Source organism: Xyrauchen texanus, chromosome 13 (genome assembly GCF_025860055.1).
Source record: "Xyrauchen texanus isolate HMW12.3.18 chromosome 13, RBS_HiC_50CHRs, whole genome shotgun sequence".
Lineage (NCBI taxonomy): Eukaryota > Metazoa > Chordata > Actinopteri > Cypriniformes > Catostomidae > Xyrauchen > Xyrauchen texanus.
The window spans coordinates 20,110,992-20,129,417 of record NC_068288.1 but is presented as its reverse complement, the minus strand read 5'-3'; the positions used below and the strand labels follow the sequence as shown (position 1 = coordinate 20,129,417).

Here is an 18,426-nt window from a genome sequence, read left to right as displayed (position 1 = left end):
CTGTCTCATAATTTAACTACCTTTAAGCCATCCCAGATGTGTATGACTTTCCTCCTTCAGCATTTTTTGAAAGTTAATAAAGTTTTAATTATTACACAAATCCTCGATTCGGTTCAGGAGACATTAATTGATATCTGGAATCGAGTGGATTACTAACTGTGCCTTTTGGACAATCAAACAGTCAGCAGCCTGATGGCACCCTTTTACTTGCATTGTATGGACAAACAGAGCTGAAATGGGCTTATAGAAATATATATCTTCGGTTCTGCTGAAGAAGGAAGGTCATACACATCTGGGGTGGTTTAAATGTAGTGGTGGTGGTGTAGTGGGCTAAAGCACTGAACTGTTAAGCAGAAGGTTGTTGGTTTGATCCCCACAGCCACCACCATTGTGTCCTTGAGCAAGGCAATTAACTCCAGGTTGCTCCGGGGGGATTGTCCCTGTAGTAAGGGCACTGTAAGTCGCTTTGGATAAAAGCGTCTGCCAAATGCATAAATGTAAATGTAAGTAAATCATGAGAGAATTCAGATTTTTGGGTGAACTTATCCTTTAAGTTTGCACAGGTTTTTTTTGTAGCGTAACAACAGAAGTAAATAATTTGTTTTAATTTTGAACCGTATATCTATTGTTTAATAATTTTTCATTTACAATAGATATATTATAATTTACAAGTCATTTTCTTATATCATTTTCACTTATTTTTGTAAAATGATGTCAAATGTTCTTGTAAAGTGCACTATATACTGTATATATTTTGATTTTATCATTTATGGTGCTGTAAGCAATTTTAGCATTCTGAAGCTTTCACATGACTGAGCCGTTGAATTAGCCCCTCATTCCAGAATTCCACCCTCCAAAGATAATTTTGAGACCAAATCCAAGCAAAAGAGTAGCATTGTTTTTTCCTGTGGCTGACAAGTTCAACCAGTGTCACAATAGCAACCTCAACTGACAAACATTATGAATCATAGCCTTAATGATCCGCTTCAAATGTAACGCTATGAGAACGAGCAAAATTATTGACAGGTGAAAAGCCTTACATTTTTGATTGCTGTTTACAAAGTCTACAGCTGTCACAGAGACTGGTGAGTTATCTCTGGACACTTATTTAATTAATATCTTTAAGGGAGTTGTAATATTTTTTGTATACTTTTCCATGAAATGTAAAAAAAAAAAAAAATGCTTACAGCACCTTTAAAGTCTCTAAATATTTTTACACTGTGTACTCAAGTCTTTGTACACAACTAATAGTTAGTCATTTTGTTTTGTTATGGCAGATGAAATCAGTGCCGTTCTGAAGCTGGACAACACAGTTGTGGGACAGACCCATTGGAAGCCAGTTAGTAATCAGTCTTGGGACCTGAAGTTTACGCTGGAACTTGACCGGGTAACAAATCTTAAATTACATGGTCAAAAACACAATCTAATCCCATAATCCCCTCAACACATAAGTAAATGTGTACACATATGCTCACATGCACTACATCCCAGGCTCTCTTTCAATTAACTTTAGATTTGTTAATCCCAGATTTGACCCAGTTTTATGGAATCTCATTTAAGGCAGCTCCAGAAGTAATGTAAATCTCTCTACTCTCACAAATATCTTTTTTTCCTCTTTTAGGATGGCATTATTTTGTATTCACTCTTCCATAAGCAAACCTGAAACAAATTTAATGAGTGTGTCATTATAATCATTATCAACACTAATTGCCTGCTATTTGTTCATCTTATGGAAGAATGGAGACACTATAGAGGGCGTCAAGAATGATATGCCGATTTTCTTTTTTCCATTATTATAAATGTTTAATTTAATTTCCTTTGAGGATAAAGTTCTTCTTGAGGTCTTCCAAGCGAGCACAAGTTAAATGACTGTGAATAAATGACTCCTTTGAGGAAAGAATGAGCACAGTTCAGTTACTTCATTAATATGATTCCAATAAGTCTGATATACAGTAGATGCTTACTATTGAGTGCATTGTACTGTAATTGTATTGTACTTAGGGCTGCACGATTATAGCAAAAATCATAATTGTTGATTATTGCCCTTGATAGTGTAATCGCAATTATTAATGTCGGTCGATTAACCCTCTGGGGTCGATGGACACGCCGGCGCATCCTGCTGGATATTTTTGGCATTGCAGTGGAAACAACATAAAATTCTCCATCATTTTTGGGCATACAGATAAGTGTAAGACATCATTAGAGACTATAATTTTGTAGCAAAAACTCTAGACTACAAGATCCAGTTCTCAAAAGGCTTGTGGAGCCTTAGTATGATATTAAGATCTTACACACATGTTGTTCACATATTATTGTTGCCCAGTTTGTGCTGAATACAGTGTTATCAGACTTTAGCCATTAATATGTTTTTAAGCAACTGAAAAAAGCACACATTTCAAGGCATGTCAAAACTTCTCCAGGGCCCAAAACACCCTCAGACCCCAGATGGTTCAAATATAAAATTACCGTGACTTCACAAAGCAAGCAACCGTGTGGTTCTTCATAGTAGCAGATTTCAATCGTGTATATGAGCTGCGCTCCAGTTTCTTTTAAGCATTATATTGTATTGTATTGTATTTTATATTGTAATAATGTTTAAATAATGTTAAACATTATTTTAAATGGATATCTAAATTACTGCTTAAATTATTAGTCCATGTACAGTAAATAATAAGGCATATTCAATATTCAAACTTATTAACAGCAGATTTAAATCGACAAAGTTACTGTGTTCAGTGAGCCCTTTAGTGGCTAGACAGGGGACCAATAATCCCGTTAGATCTTTAATGGTGATCTTGTTCATGTAAAATCATCGTTAGATAATTTTTGGCCTTAGTGGTTGCACTTTGGAAATTAAAAACAGTAATTTGCCATCAGAGTTTGTTAGATTTGTGAAAATGTTATATCTACCAATACCAGCGGTGTGGCAAATTGGTCTTATTAGAGCAGACGTGATCACAATGATGGTGATTCCTGAAATATGCTAGTCATGTCATATTCTTTATGTTGGCTACACCTCCAAAACACACTTAGAACAGTTAAGCTGAATTACTTTATTGCTATTTTGTACAAATCAAATTCACATTGGCCTACTTATTAACATGACAAAACAAAGCTGTTATTGCATTTTTAATGAATTGTACACAGAAATCGAGCAACTCTCCCATTTCAAATGACTGCTGTCACTCACTACAGGTTTACACTGTTTGAGACCTGCATTTCATCTGAGCTCAGTGAAGCTCCACGCAATGTTCTGCACTCTCACAAATGCTCTCAGCATAATAAATCAATTAGTAGATTATTATATGATTAGAACGGTACCTTTTTAGTTTTGTTGTGTTATATACATTGTTAGTGCTGTTTGCGAAGGCAAGCATAATTTATACTGTTGCTCATACTTTGGGTTATCTATTTGAACAAACAAATGCATGGCTGCAGGAGAAACAGACTGTTCATGCTGTAGACATGAATGACAACTCACATTGTGCAATTTGTTGTTGAGAAGTGCGCTATTTTCTTAGTAATTGAACTGGGTGGAAGAATATCAATAGACTGAAGGATGAACCTGAGCTATATCTAGGGACCAAAATATAGGTAGACTGATAAATCAGTTTTACTGATGAATCTATGTTGATAGTTGCCAATTGTGTTTTTGTTTTTTATTTTAATTTTTTATTCTTAATTAACAATCTCATGTGGATTTGCTGCATCTAAATCTTTCATCAATGGCAATATTCATCAAAGTTTCCATCCTAACTAAATTGAAGTGAGGGCATGCAAAGAAAAATGCAACCATTTGGAAATGTCCCCCATCAGCACATACATAGTTTCTCCAACTTCATATCTTGTTAATATAATAAACCTTATTCCAAAGTAAACCTCATCGGGTGAAATATCTGTATACAAAACTCATCTAGTGAATATATAGGCTGCAAAATGCTTAATTTGGTAAATACATAAATATAGAGCATTGTAATGGAGCCAAATCTCCCTTATTTTAAAATAACAGAGCCTGGTGTGTTTCAGGCTTGTTTACAGTACATATGAAAGTACATTTGCACCAAATCTTCAATTGTTTTGGTTATTAATGGGATTCTGGTTGAACACTTGTTGACTCTGTCTATGCCCATCATTTGTAAGAAAAGACAAAGGCTTCTTTTTATATTTAACATTCTATAAATCGATCTTAAAAACTGTCTGCTAAAGACTGTCAGCCTTTTCCACCACCTTTGTTATCGGTATTTACAAAATCCAGTATCGGTTAAACATCTAGACCAGAATATCATTGAGACCTGGGAGTGGGGTCTTTTTACTTGGGCAAGTAAGAAAAACCATCAAACAACCTTGCAGATCACCATAATAGACCTTATTCACGCTAGTGCCATCTTTGATTTTTAATGGAAATGACAACGAGACTGTAAAGAATAGATTTACAGTCTCTACAATGGGCTGTACTGCAGTTTAAAGTGTTATTTGTTTGTTCCAAGGACAAAACATTGATAAAATATCTGTCCAAGAACATTCAGTATACAAAGAATTCCAGAAATGATTTGTGGAAAATCAGATTTGATCTAGGAGCTTTATACAGTTTTATACCATTTGTGCCATTGAAGAGATGGTAAGTCTATCCCTCACTTCCTTGTTTTCATTCCCGTTAAAAATCAAAGATGCCGCTAGTGTGAATAAGGTCCACAAATAAATAGATACACAAAACTCTGTAGCTGCATAGCAATGCCCTGGCAAAGAACTATATTATACAGAAGAATACAGCTTATTTTCATGTGTTTTGTGTTTGGTCATGACCTGATTTTGCATGCACAAATGCATTTTTGTAAATGTTAGTATCTATCCTCCATAAACCCCATATTAAATGCTTTTATTATTTATTTATTTTGGTCTGGCCTGTAGTCTCGTGAGCTGGAGATAGCCGTGTACTGGAGAGACTGGCGTTCGCTGTGTGCTGTTAAGTTTTTAAGGCTGGAGGACTTCCTGGACAACCAGCGTCATGGCATGTGCCTTTACCTTGAACCACAAGGAACACTATTTGCTGAGGTAATTACATTTTTTTCTACTCAACACACATACAATATAAAAGTGTGATGAATTTATGGATATTTTTATTCAATTTATGCCTTTTTGAATATAGGTTACATTTTTTAACCCAGTTATTGAGAGGCGACCTAAACTACAAAGGCAAAAGAAAATATTCTCCAAACAGCAAGGTATGGTTATGAAGTGGCAAATATGCCTCCGTGTTGAGAAGGGTTGACATGTTCTTTTCAAAAGATTAGATAAAGTAGCTTACTTTGACAGAGTTCTGTGGTTCAATATTCCTCTACTGTGGGGCCAATGTTTATACAATGAAGTCAGAATTAACATTGACCTTCTCATTTGAACTTGTTTTAACAGTTTGGTTTCACCTAGAAGGCAATTATTTTAAGAGCTTAGGCTAGAAACATCCTCTGCAGTAGTATGTGATCGCAGATGCTTCTAGCTTTGCAAACTTGACTTCATGCATTGTTGTGTTCTGTTTGCTTAATCTCATAAACAAACCCTTTTGCTCTCAGGTAAAACGTTCCTGCGTGCCCCTCAGATGAACATTAACATTGCCACCTGGGGCAGGTTGGTGAGAAGAGCCATTCCATCAATCAATACCTCATTCAGTCCTCAGGTGACTGAAATGGGCTCTGAAACAGCACCTATCGGCCACCCAGACTCCCTACCCAGGTACATATGCACACAAATTCACTCCAGCTCATTATAGGGATGTGTGAGGATGGTGGACTTATCGACTAGTCATCCAACAACTAGTAAGGTCAACTAGTGACAGTTATATAGCAGTTGACTTTTATGCATAATCCAAGGTTTTCTTTGTGAGGTGTTGTGGAGAGATTCACCCACAATAAGGGATTTTGCACCCACAATAATCGTACAGTTTCTAACACTTTTACAGTTAATGCACTTTTGAATGCGGCGTGAGGATCGCCCTGTGACTAAAGCTGGTCGGTCACCGGTAGGACCAGGCACAGGTATTGCACAAGGATGTGGTGCAGGTGAATCTAGTCACCATACACAGAAGTTACAAAGGTTTTTGTACTACTTTGAGCATGAACAAAGTGCTGTTGATAAGTTTGCAGGTCAGTGTATGAAACTGGTGTGACTGCACAAACTGAATTATTAGAAATGGCTACGTTTCTTAGGCAATTAGTCTTTTTTGCCTTAAATATGTTTCAGTCAAGCTCTCAAACCACAAAAAGTGACACGTAGCAGTGGAGTCCGACACAAAGCAGGAACGGAGCTGGATCTGGTAACCTCAGGATATGAATCCAGAGGTTGAGACATGGAAACCAATAGAATAATATTAGCGTCAATTCCATTCAATTTTATGCCGAGTTATAGATCATGATAGATGTTTCTGGGTCCAGCAGACCTAACTAAATGGTAAATGGTCTGCACTTATATAACGCTTTTCTTTTAACCTTAGAGGTTACCAAAGCGCTTTACACTGTGTCCCAATCACCCATCCACACCCACATTCACACACCAATGGCGAGAGCTGCCATGCAAGGCGCTAGCCTGCCATTGGGAGCAACTTGGGGAGCATGTGGAGTCGTTTGGGCCGGGAATCGAACCACCAACCCTACGATTGGCAGCCGACCCGCTCTACCACCTGAGACATAGCCACCCCTAAATTAAACTAAAGCAGCCTAATTGTGAGTTGATGGATAAATTAGGTGTATGCCTGGCTAAATATATGCGTCTTTAGTCTAGACTTAAACGGAGTCAGTGTGTCTGCATCCCGAACAGTGTTAGGGAGACTATTCCGTAGTTTAGGAGCCAAATATGAAAAGGATCTACCTCCCTATATGGATTTTGATATTCTTGGAATTATTAACTAGCCAGAATTTTGTGATCATAATGAACATGACAGAATATAGTGTGTCAGAAGGTCACTTAAGTACTTTTGAGATATACAATTCAAAACTTTGTATGTAGTTAACAGAATTTTTTAATTAATATGAAATTTAACAGGTAGTCAAAGTAACGGCGATAAAATTGGGCTTATATGGTCCAATTTCTTGGTTGTAGTCAGCACTCTGGCAGATACATTTTGAACCATTTGAAGTTTATTTATTGAATTTTCTGGACATCCTCCCAGTAATGCATTGTAATAATCTAGCCTTGAGGTCATGAATGCATTAATTCGTTTTTTGGCATTAGCATGTGTAGTAATTTAGCAATATTTCTCAGGTGGAAGAATGCTGTTCTGCAAACATTTGGTTTTCAAAGGACAGATTGGTATTAAAAAAATAACACCCATGTTCTTTGCTGTAGAAGAAGACGTAACTGTAACTGTCAAGTTATATTTTGGCTGCTTATATTTAGAAGTTTTTGGTCCAATAATTAGTACCTCTATTTTGTCAGAATTGAGTAGAAGGAAATCTCTGGCCATCCAATCTTTGATTTCATTGATACACTCTGATAATTTGGGGTTAGAAGAAATATAAAGTTGGGTATTGCGACATAACAGTGGAAACTTATTCCATGATTCCTGATAATATCTCCCAGGAGAAGCATGTATAAGGAGAAAAGCAGAGGCCCTAAAACTGATCACAGTGGCACTCTATACTTTTGTTTGATTTGACAATTCCTTGTTTATACATACAAAGTGGTAGCAGTCTCATAAATAGGACCTAATTCATGCTAATGCAAGTCCACTAATGCCAACATAAATCTCCAGCCTATTCAAGAGAATATTGTGACCTACAATGTCGAAGGCAGCACTAGAAGAGAAATGCAGCTGTGATCAGATGATAAGAGAAAGTCATTTATAACTCTGATAAGTGCAGTCTCTGTACTGTGATGGGGCCTAAATCCTGACTGAAATTATTAATATATACCATTTCTCTGTAGAAATTAACATAGTTGGGAGGACACTACATTTACTGGTATTTTTGACATAAATGGTAGATTAGAAATCGGTCCGTAATTTGCCAATTCTCCAGGATCAAGCTGTGGCTTCTTAATAAAAGGTTTGATAAATGCCATTTTTAAGTTTCTTGGAACATGTCCTAAGGATAGAGAGAAGTCAATAATATTAAGAAGAGGTTCTGAGATTACAGGGAATACCTCTTAAGAGCTTAGTTGGTATTGGATCTTGATTTTTTTTTTTTATAAGATTTGTTAGCTCTGATGACCTATGACAGTGGAGGATTGAATTTGCTTGTGAGGAAACTTATGAGACACTGTTTTCTGAGGTGCTGTGATAGTTTGTATAGTTTGATTGCATAGTTCCAGTTTTATTTCTGAGACATCCAGCCATTCAGTGACACTAATCTACTATAAACCTAGTCACCATGGCAAGTAGGGAGGGGGCCAGAGTATATTACAGTGTCTGACATAATTTTTGCAAGTTCACACACCTCTTTAACATTGTCTTTAATGATCTCCGTTAGTGCCGACATGAATAACAATTTGAGAAAATCTGAATTTCGCATTATCCAGCACTTGTAAATTTGATCTGATTTTAGAAGCCCGGGCCCCCGAAATGCATTTAACAATAGTGGCTGGAGTCTGTATTTCCATGTTCCTTTCAGTAGAATCACAAATTATTAAGGCTCTTTCAACATGATTCTCAGTAGTTGCATCCCTAAGTGGGGAGAATCGATTGAAAACCCTAACTGGAGTGGGTGAGTGGTGTCACTTTGCTAAGCGAGTATGCCGCTGAGACGTTAGCCAAACACCCTGCTGCGGGGGGTCTACAGCCAGAACCAATGTGTGTGTGTTGCCCACTGTTCTACCCGCATCAGAAACAGTATCTGATGGCATCACTTTCTCACTGACCTCCACTAGCATTTGGGTGCGTGCCTCTAACTCATCAACCTTCTCCGTCAGCCTGACTAATTCCTTATATTTATCAAATGTAAATCCCTCACTGCTGATGGAAGAAGTTATAATAAATATGTGGTTTGCTATGCAGGAAAAAAATAACATGAGTGGATGCCATGACTTATCGCAATTGTTTGTTGTTGTTATGCCAGGTTCACACATCCTTCGTGAGCGGGGCAGTCGCGTTGGACATTCACATTGGCCGTGTCTCTGCCACGAGAAACAGCAGCGCCTCTGCGCAGGAATTAAAGTTATCTATGGGGTCTTATGCCAACTTTTTTATTTAATAAGGTCGTAATAAGGTTATTGTTGCTTCAAGGACAACAGCAGGCAGCCATGTGCACTTCATCTTTATCAGCACACTTGGTTGTGATTTGGTTAATGTTGTGTCTAAACTGTACACCTATATACACAGATTGGCAAAAGGCCCAGCAGTATGTTAGCACTATTTATTTTATTGAGTTTACTTGCATGCAGACATATAAATTGTAATGTACTGTAGGTTCGGTTTGAAATGTCTGCGACGCTTCACCTCACGCCTCATTCTTGCAGAGTAAATGGTGTCATCTGTTAATATGGGTGCCAAAACGAAAACACACTGCTCATGCCTCGCTCACAGTGGATGTGTGAACCCGGCATTATGGTTGTTTTTGAACGGTGTGGTTCCAAATCAGCAGATGTTTGAGATTGATGCAAAAATCCATGTAAAACACAGTGGAGAAAATTAATGCATGCAGTCAGAATGCAAGATGTAGACAAGTGGAAAAAAGAAAGGGAAAAAAAAAAACAAGAGAAACGGGTGTGCGCAGTAAAATACACAGTTGAAACAGTAGAAAAGCGGAATACCCTGAAGCGCGTGGTAAAATGGCAAAGGATAAAACGATGGATGTGAATAAGCAATGCTAAGCAGGCTAGCAAGCTACAAATTCGTGCCAGTGAGTGTGGAGCTGAGACTCTGAGATTAGGTATGCATACTTTTTTTAGAATTTTAGAATGCGCCATATCGTCCACCAGACATATCAGGTGTGCGACCTCGCTCCCAGCTACCCCCCAAAGCGTTCTGTTACACTGAAGTATATACGGGATCTTGGATAAGACATTTTTGTGTCGCTCTTTATTGGAGTCTTTTTACTTTGTTACATTGTGATAAGGGGTTATTGTTATTTATAACATTGAATATATGTCAGGTACAATTTTGAAGTGCATCCATTAATATATCACTATGAAATGTGTCTGATCGGGATCTGGTGGACATAACGCAGCCTAATTATACATGGGTTCTTTAACACAACCAAGATCCTCAGATAACCCATTAATTTGTTGATTATGTACATTTATTTTTTTTCCCCACACCTTATAACTTATTCTATATACTTCACACAGACTCTTTCCCTCACTAAGCATCTGGTAGCAGAAAGCTCACTGAATGTTCTGCAGTCTATCTTCAATAAACAATGACTAATATGTCTGTAAAACAATTGGTTTTCTCTATTTAGATATTGAGGTGACTCTACAGTCCTCATCCTGAGTACATCATTTCTGGGGAACATATTACAATAAGGTTCCATTCGTTAACATTAGTTAATGCATTAGGTATCATGAACAAACAGTTAACAAGCATTTATTAATCATTGTTAATGGAAGGTAAAAGAAATACAATTGCTTATTGTTAGTTTATGTTAGTCCATAGTGCATTAACTAATGTTAACAAATACATTTCTGGTTTAAAAAAAATTTGTATATGTTGAAATTACCAGTAAATAATATTAATAAAAGCTTAACAAATATTGTTCATTGTGTGTGTGTTTTGCTATCTCCCTCAGTGACCCTACTGTGACCAAATTAGACTTTGACAAAGGAGCCACCCCTCCCTCAAAACGACACTCTCTTTCTGTGGAGATAGATGAAACTGCATCATCGGATAAGATCACGGGTGGAAAAGAGGTGGAGGTAAAGAAGTGGATAGGGGGTAGTTCACTCAAAATGGAAAATTCTGTCATCGTTTACCCACCCTCTTTTATCTTCCGTTAAAGACAAAAGGAGATGTTAGGCAGGATGATGGCTTCGGTCACCATTCACTTTCATTGCATATTTTTTCTGTATAATGAAATCAAATAAATATTGACTGTTTAACATCTCTTTTTGTGTTCCATGGAAGTCATACTGGGTGAGTCAATGATGACAGTTTTCATTTAAGTGTGATTTATAAGGGGAGTTCTCTGCAGTGGTTTGGAATGACTTTAAGTGCCTCTCACTTTCAGGATGCCCTAGCGACTTTTGACTTCCTGAACAACACAGTAGCTAAACCAGATTTGAACAGTCTGGCAGAAAATGAGTCTGAGCAGCCTCACCTGGAACTGAATACAGTGCAACAGCAAGCTGAAATAAGGTACTTTGTTCCCCATTGTGCTATTGCCACACCTAAACATGCATACATTAGTGATAGTCAAATGCGTAAAGTGTGTCTCATGCCTTTAGGGAAGAAGAGGAAGTTCAATTCAGCTTGACAGACTTCAAATGTGTTGCTGTTCTGGGGCGTGGCCACTTTGGAAAGGTAAACTTTGTGCTTTCACGCCAGAGCAATAAAGACATTGCCCAAAAATATGGATATTGTTGCAGTGAGTGTTGCAAATGCGCCATAAGTTTCATTACCAATTTGGTAGTGGATAGTATTGCAGATGATCTGTACTTACTGTATGAAATTAGCTTTTTGTCCTACTAACCATTTTATTAATCCAATTCAAATATGCAAAATTACAGTTCACATTTATATGTAATACATCTATGAAATTAAAGAAACATGCAAAAGACTTCTTTAGGCAAAATAATCAGCATTCCCTGGCTTTGAAAGTGGTGTTGGATCTCATCACTTTAGTAAATCTTTTTCTTTTTTGCAATTCAGTTTATAGAGTTCCCTTTGAAGACAAAATTCTTAACTGCTGAAATGAAGAGTATGGGAACTCCTTGCGTGCATGTTCCATGATAAGAACTCTCTCTATACGTGTGAGCTGCATAGAGCCACTGGCTATCCAAACAAACTGAACCAGACATGCACATGTATGGCTTATCTGTTCTTTATTACATAATCAAATGTGTTTCGTCAAACATATATCATTGCTTCTCATTCAGAGATTTCTTACAGGTCGCCTGCCAGAGTGGCTGGCAGATAAGTAAAATGACTGATGTCTGCAGGAGTAGCAGTTGCATTGTTTCAATTGCTCTTTGATTATTGTTTAAATCTCTTCAAACAGGTTTTACTTGCAGAGTACAAGACCACTGGAGAAATGTTTGCCATTAAAGCTTTGAAGAAAGGTGACATCGTTGCCAGGGATGAAGTTGACAGGTAAAGACTATAAATGTGCTTTTTTCATTCAAAACTTCATCCTAAAGGGATAGTTCACCAAATAAATTCTCCCCATTCTGTTGTCCAAACCTGTATGAAAAATGGGGATGTTTAGGCAGAATGTTCAGCCTTAGTCACCATTTATTTCAATGCATCTTTTGTTTTTCCATAAAATAAAAGTAAACAGTGACAGGGGCTGAACATTCTTGTTAACATCTCTATTTGTGTTCCTTTGAAGATATTCAAAAGGGTTTGAAAACAATATGAGGGTGAGTAAACGATGACGGTTTTCTTTTTTGAACTATCCCTTTAAAGGCAATTATAAAAGCATCTGTAATCATATTCAGTGGGGACGGTAATATTCTGCTATTGTTTTACTTTTGTTATTAAAAGTAAAAAGGTGCAGATTTCCTGCCGTATCTATCTAATAAAACCCTAAATAAAATAAAAGTATCCTCGTTACATAAACTTTATACACTGTATATAACATTTATATATTAACCACTACAATTTATCCACAGCCTTATGTGTGAGAAGAGGATCTTTGAGACCGTGAACAGCGTTAGGCACCCATTCCTGGTGAATCTCTTTGCTTGTTTCCAGACCAAGGAGCATGTGTGTTTTGTCATGGAGTATGCGGCAGGAGGAGACCTGATGATGCACATTCACGCAGATGTGTTCAATGAACCGCGTGCAGTGTGAGTGACTGAATTTAGGTGACTGTTGCTACTAAATTAAATACATGGCTAAAAACATGTGGATTTCATTCTGAAATGTTTAATTTCTGTTCCCTCATAGTTTCTATGCTGCTTGTGTTGTCTCTGGGCTACAGTTTCTGCATGACCATAAAATTGTGTACAGGTGAGTGTCCGTACAGAAACAGGAGACTATATGGAAGTTTTATAAACCAGCCATGTGACTGTCATGATCATTCTTCTGCAGGGATTTGAAGCTAGACAATCTTTTGCTTGATAATGAGGGATATGTTAAGATTGCTGATTTTGGTCTCTGCAAAGAAGGTGGGAAACTCATTGTTTTATTGTGTGTGTGTGTGTGTGTGTGTGTGTGTGTGTGTGTGTGTGTGTGTGTGTGTGTGTGTGTGTGTGTGTGTGCGCACTACCAGTCAAAAGTTTAGGGTCGCTTATTTTTTTCACATTTTAGAATAATAGTAAAGTCAACACAACTATGGAACAACAGAAATAGAACTATAGGAATTATGTTGTGACTTAAAAATCGTAAATAAATCAAAACTGTGTTATATTTTAGCATTTTCAGAGTAGTCACCCTTTGCATAGAATTTGCAGACATGTACTCGTGACATTTTCTCAACCAACTTCTTGAGGAAACACCCTGGGATGCTTTTTAAACAGTATTGAAGGAGTTCCCATCTATGTTGGGCACTTATTAGCTGCTTTTCTTTATTATTCGGTCCAAGTCATCAATTTCAAAAACTTTTTTTTTTTTTTTTTTGTCTTTATAACATTTTTGTTATGTAATGAAATGAATTAATATGCTGTCACAATTATATTTTTGTCTACAAAATAATTTCAAATATTTAAGCATGCGCCTTCATATCTAAAGGTTTTTAAGATCATGAGAAGCATTTCAGTCAAGTGACCCCAAACTTTTGAACGGCAGTGTATGTGTGTAATGTCACTGGTGTTAATTTCTTGAATTTTGTTGTTGTTTGCCAAATGCTATGAATGTAACGCATTCCATCATTCCTCATTTAGGGATGGGCTTTAGAGATCGCACTAATACTTTCTGTGGCACTCCTGAGTTCTTAGCACCTGAAGTTTTAACCGAGACCTCATACACACGAGCGGTGGACTGGTGGGGTCTGGGAGTTCTCATCTTTGAGATGCTGGTTGGAGAGGTATGATAAATGGATGGCTGGACATTCATTTGATCCTGAACGGGAAATTTTATTAACACTATCAACACAAGGGTATTTTAACCCTCAGAATAATTTTTCACAAACATAATCCAATAAAAATTTATTTTTTGCACATGGTTTTTGCCACCACTTCCATGTTTGACATAAGCGGTGACATTGCCAAAGCATTGGTCTAATACGTCATGTCTTGCTGGAAAGCAAAATGACTAAAGGGAAGGGTCACAATATAAGCTACATACTTCAAATGAAATCATTAAGAATGCATGTAGCTTAAGAGTTTTAATGTTTTATTAACTTGTTAACACATAAATGCACAATAAAATATATTTAAAAAAAAACATGTCCAGAGACATTCATGTAGCCTCAGTGGTTTTGTATTTAGCAGCAAATTAATTAATGTGTTTTTGTTTTTTTATTGTGAAAGTGATCTTATATTTTGTTTGATTTGGCCTTAAAAAGTCTTAAATTTAATTCCTTCGAACCTGCAGAGACCCTGCTACATTATGGTAGTTCCATGTCTCCTGTTGCAGTCCGTGGTCTCTTTCTGCTCACTTACTCTGATCATTTCAACTCAAATCAACACTTCATGGCCATTTTATGTATTAAGTTGGTAATTAGTTGTGTAATATATAGGATTATGTACAGTCAGTTGATCATTATCACAAAATCAACCCCTTCAAGTTGATACAAGCTCACTGTTGATTTTGTGATAATGACAGGCTGACTACATTATCCCTTATTGACTAAAATGATTATTTTAATTCATTGTAATTAATATAATGATTGGTGATTAATAATCAAAATTCTAAATGGATTATTATTAATGTTGTAATTGTGATTTTGTAGTGTTCATGCTGAAAGTCCTTCAAATGTAAATGATTTAATTGGTGATAGATCAGTCGTGATAGGACATTTCTCTTTGTGCTCACAGTCCCCATTCCCTGGTGATGATGAAGAGGAGGTGTTTGACAGTATCGTTAATGATGAAGTTCGCTATCCAAGGTTCCTCTCCACAGAAGCCATTTCCATAATGAGAAGGGTATGTTTGGATGCCTCATTTTATTATTCTCAGATTGGTATCCGGAAAAAAAGAACCCATCTTAATTAGAGAAGGCAGTTCTCTTTTGTAATGGTAATTTTATATTCTTAAAAATAATTTACCAGCTTACAATTTGTTTGAGATTTTGCATTCTCTTTCCTTTTCAGTTATTAAGGAGAAATCCAGAGCGACGTCTTGGTGCAGGGGAAAGAGATGCAGAGGAAGTGAAGAGGCATCCGTTTTTCAGAGTAAGTCATTTTTTTACCTCTTATACCTTACTGGGGGTGTCGCAGTACCAACATTTCAGAAGTTAATACAGATACCAGTAAAATTTAATATTTTTTTTTTATAATAATAATTTTGATACTCATATACATTACTATTATGCTATTGAGCATAAATTAATTAAAAGAAAACGGCATTTAGGCTTCAACTCAATTAAGTAAACATTGCTTTAATACGATAAAGAGCAAAATGATAAATTACAAGAAATGGAACAATATTAACAACATTAATATTAATGACGTTACAGACATCGACAAGTTTGTTAGGCTGCATTTACTTTGCAAAACCTAATACACCGATCTGATATTTGACACAAATTCAAATTATTTTTATTTGTACATTTTTTTTTGGTCCTCGTTTAATTTTACTTGAGACATAACCGACTAAAATTAAAGGAATAGTTCACCCAAGAATGAAAATTCTCACATCATTTACTCACCCTCATATCTTATCAGATGTTTATGACTCTTTCTTCTGCAGAACATAAAAAGATTTCTAGAAGAATATTTCAGCTCTGTAGGTCCATACAATGCAAGTGAATGGGTGCCAAAATTTTAATGCTCCAAAATTCAGCCAGTGTAAAGACTCCAGTGGTTAAATCAATGTCTTCAGAAGCGATAAGATAGATGTGGGCGAGAAACAGTTGAATATTTAAGTCCTTTTTTGATAGAAATTCTTCTCCCTCCCCAGTATGGGGCGATATGCATGAAGAATGTGAAACACCAAAAACACAAGAAGAATGTGACAGTGAAGTGGAGATTGACCGAGCAGGGAGAAGGAATTAAATATTGATCTGATCTTTACCCACACCTATCAAATCTCTTCTGAAGACATTGATTTAACCATTGGTGTCTTATGGATTACTTCTATGCTTCCTTTGTGATTTTTGGAGCTACAAAGGCCTGATCACCATTCACTTGCCATTGTATAGACCAAAAGAGATATTCTTCTAAAAATCTTAATATGAGTTCAGCAGAAGAAAGTCACATCTGGGATGGCATACGGTTGTGTAAATGATGAGAGAATTAAATTTTTGGGTGAACTATCCCTTTAATAACCCTGCAAGATGGGTATTCTGACATTGAAATGCATTGCATTGAATTTGATTTGCAATCATATTACTGATACACACATGTGGATGCTGGAAAGCAGCTGCACTGAGTACTCTGTGATACGATACAAGAGAGAATGGCACCAATAATTGTTTTTTGGGATTTGTTTCCTTTAATGTTGACTGTTCACATTTCTACACATCACCAATAAAATCTTTACCACACACTTCTTTATCCTCTCTCAGAATATGGATTGGGCTGCACTGCTGGCAAAGAAGATCCAGCCACCATTCATGCCGACCATCAAAGACCGTGAGGATGTTAGTAATTTTGATGACGAGTTCACCTCAGAGGCACCGATACTGACTCCACCTCGTGAGCCAAGGGTTCTAACTGTCAACGAGCAGGATATGTTTTCAGACTTTGACTACATCGCTGACTGGTGTTAACCCAGATCAGCATAAACCCTGTTCACACATTCTCAACACTGTGAACCAGCTGAAAAACTAAGGGAACAACTCCCTCACTTTAAGACACATTACAGAACAAAAGTGCTTTCCCTCTTCTGTGCTCTTACATGTGCCATTTAATAGATTGGCTCTTACATGCTTTAAGAAATGCTAATTGCATTTTCAAGTCTTTGTAGCCCAGAGGGGCATCTTTCTGTCATCAGAGCACTAGGACACTAAATAGTAAGCATTACAAACTTCTGAGAATTTGACAGGATCAATGAAATTCAGCTACCCTCTCCATTTTCCACACCTTTGCAGGGAAGAACATTTTCAATGGTCATTCTTCTGCTTTTTATAATCCAAAAATGTGCCATTGGCTCCAGATTTGGAGGGCAGACACAGGTGACCTAAAGAATTAAACCCAACTGAGACATCATATTACAAATGATTTACTCTTAAGAGCAGCATTTTAAACAGAAGCTCAAGGACCCTCTAAATTATTTATTTTTGTCTTATATTCCCTTCAAGGCCTTTCAATTCTTTACAGGGCTTCCAAACAGTAACTATCAGTTACAGAAAATCTACCAAAACATCCTGCCAAATGTTCCTCTACCCTTTGTGTATTAAATTTGATTTAAAAGACCATGGCCAAGAGCACAGATGGATGAACTTGAACTTTATAAAGGAAAATGAGAGAAAGCTGCAATAAACTGGTCTTTTGAGAATTTTCAGTTTCTCTTCCTTTATATAAAAGCAACCTTGTACTCTAATCATTGAAATGTAAGTTATAGTTTTATACTGTATTTTTAGAATATTAGCCTTTTGGATCTGCTGTATGCTATGACAATTGTTGTACACCAATATATGAGTTGTAAGATTAACATTTTGGAGAGGGCAGCTCAAAGTTGAGAGCAATTCTGAACTTTTCAAATGGAATGTAAAAATGTATATTCATGAAAACAAACAAAAAAACAATTATATTTTTTGGCAAGTGGTTATGCCAATGCTGGCTGTATGTTTTATTAGTTTACATTTTTTAAAGGACATTCATAGTCAGACTGTTTCTGATCTTGTCTAATTTTCAATGATTTCTCACAATTTAGCCATATTGTGGTTGTATATGTCAATATTAAAGACCACCTTTACTAGAAATTGTGTTTCATACATGGGGGATGTGCAGCTTGTTAACTGTGATCACAGTTGCTATTTCTAGCTTGTTTGACACATTTATTCCTACAGTGATCTCACTGTTCTCTCTGTGGACTCCTGGAATGAAGCAGTCATTTATCCATCAGAAGTAGCTTTTGATGGACTCCTGCCAACATTTCCAACCTGGGAAACTGAGACCTGGTTTCTGTCTGTTCCTCTTGGTAAGCACTTCACAGAAGAATGTTTATGCGCCAAGCAAACTGAAGTCCACACAGCTCCTACTTTCATTGGACTGCTTTGTATTGCTTGCAGGATTGTCT

The 18,426-nt window shown here is 36.7% G+C and overlaps 1 protein-coding gene across 2 annotated transcripts in view; it reads left to right on the top strand.

The window, feature by feature from the left end:
* Nucleotides 1–18,143, top strand: part of LOC127653844 (serine/threonine-protein kinase N2-like) — a 99,521-nt gene extending 81,378 nt beyond the window's left edge. For both annotated transcript variants that reach the window (XM_052140625.1, XM_052140626.1), the window contains exons 8-22: nucleotides 1,278–1,387; nucleotides 4,909–5,052; nucleotides 5,147–5,222; nucleotides 5,568–5,727; nucleotides 10,713–10,839; nucleotides 11,151–11,278; nucleotides 11,368–11,443; nucleotides 12,141–12,232; nucleotides 12,754–12,930; nucleotides 13,031–13,093; nucleotides 13,175–13,251; nucleotides 13,966–14,108; nucleotides 15,061–15,168; nucleotides 15,336–15,416; nucleotides 16,751–18,143. In XM_052140625.1, coding sequence (XP_051996585.1) covers nucleotides 1,278–1,387; nucleotides 4,909–5,052; nucleotides 5,147–5,222; nucleotides 5,568–5,727; nucleotides 10,713–10,839; nucleotides 11,151–11,278; nucleotides 11,368–11,443; nucleotides 12,141–12,232; nucleotides 12,754–12,930; nucleotides 13,031–13,093; nucleotides 13,175–13,251; nucleotides 13,966–14,108; nucleotides 15,061–15,168; nucleotides 15,336–15,416; nucleotides 16,751–16,954 — 1,766 coding nt within the window. In that variant the 3' untranslated portion in view covers nucleotides 16,955–18,143. The remainder of the gene's footprint in view (nucleotides 1–1,277; nucleotides 1,388–4,908; nucleotides 5,053–5,146; nucleotides 5,223–5,567; nucleotides 5,728–10,712; nucleotides 10,840–11,150; nucleotides 11,279–11,367; nucleotides 11,444–12,140; nucleotides 12,233–12,753; nucleotides 12,931–13,030; nucleotides 13,094–13,174; nucleotides 13,252–13,965; nucleotides 14,109–15,060; nucleotides 15,169–15,335; nucleotides 15,417–16,750) is intronic.
* Nucleotides 18,144–18,426: the final 283 nt, after the last annotated feature.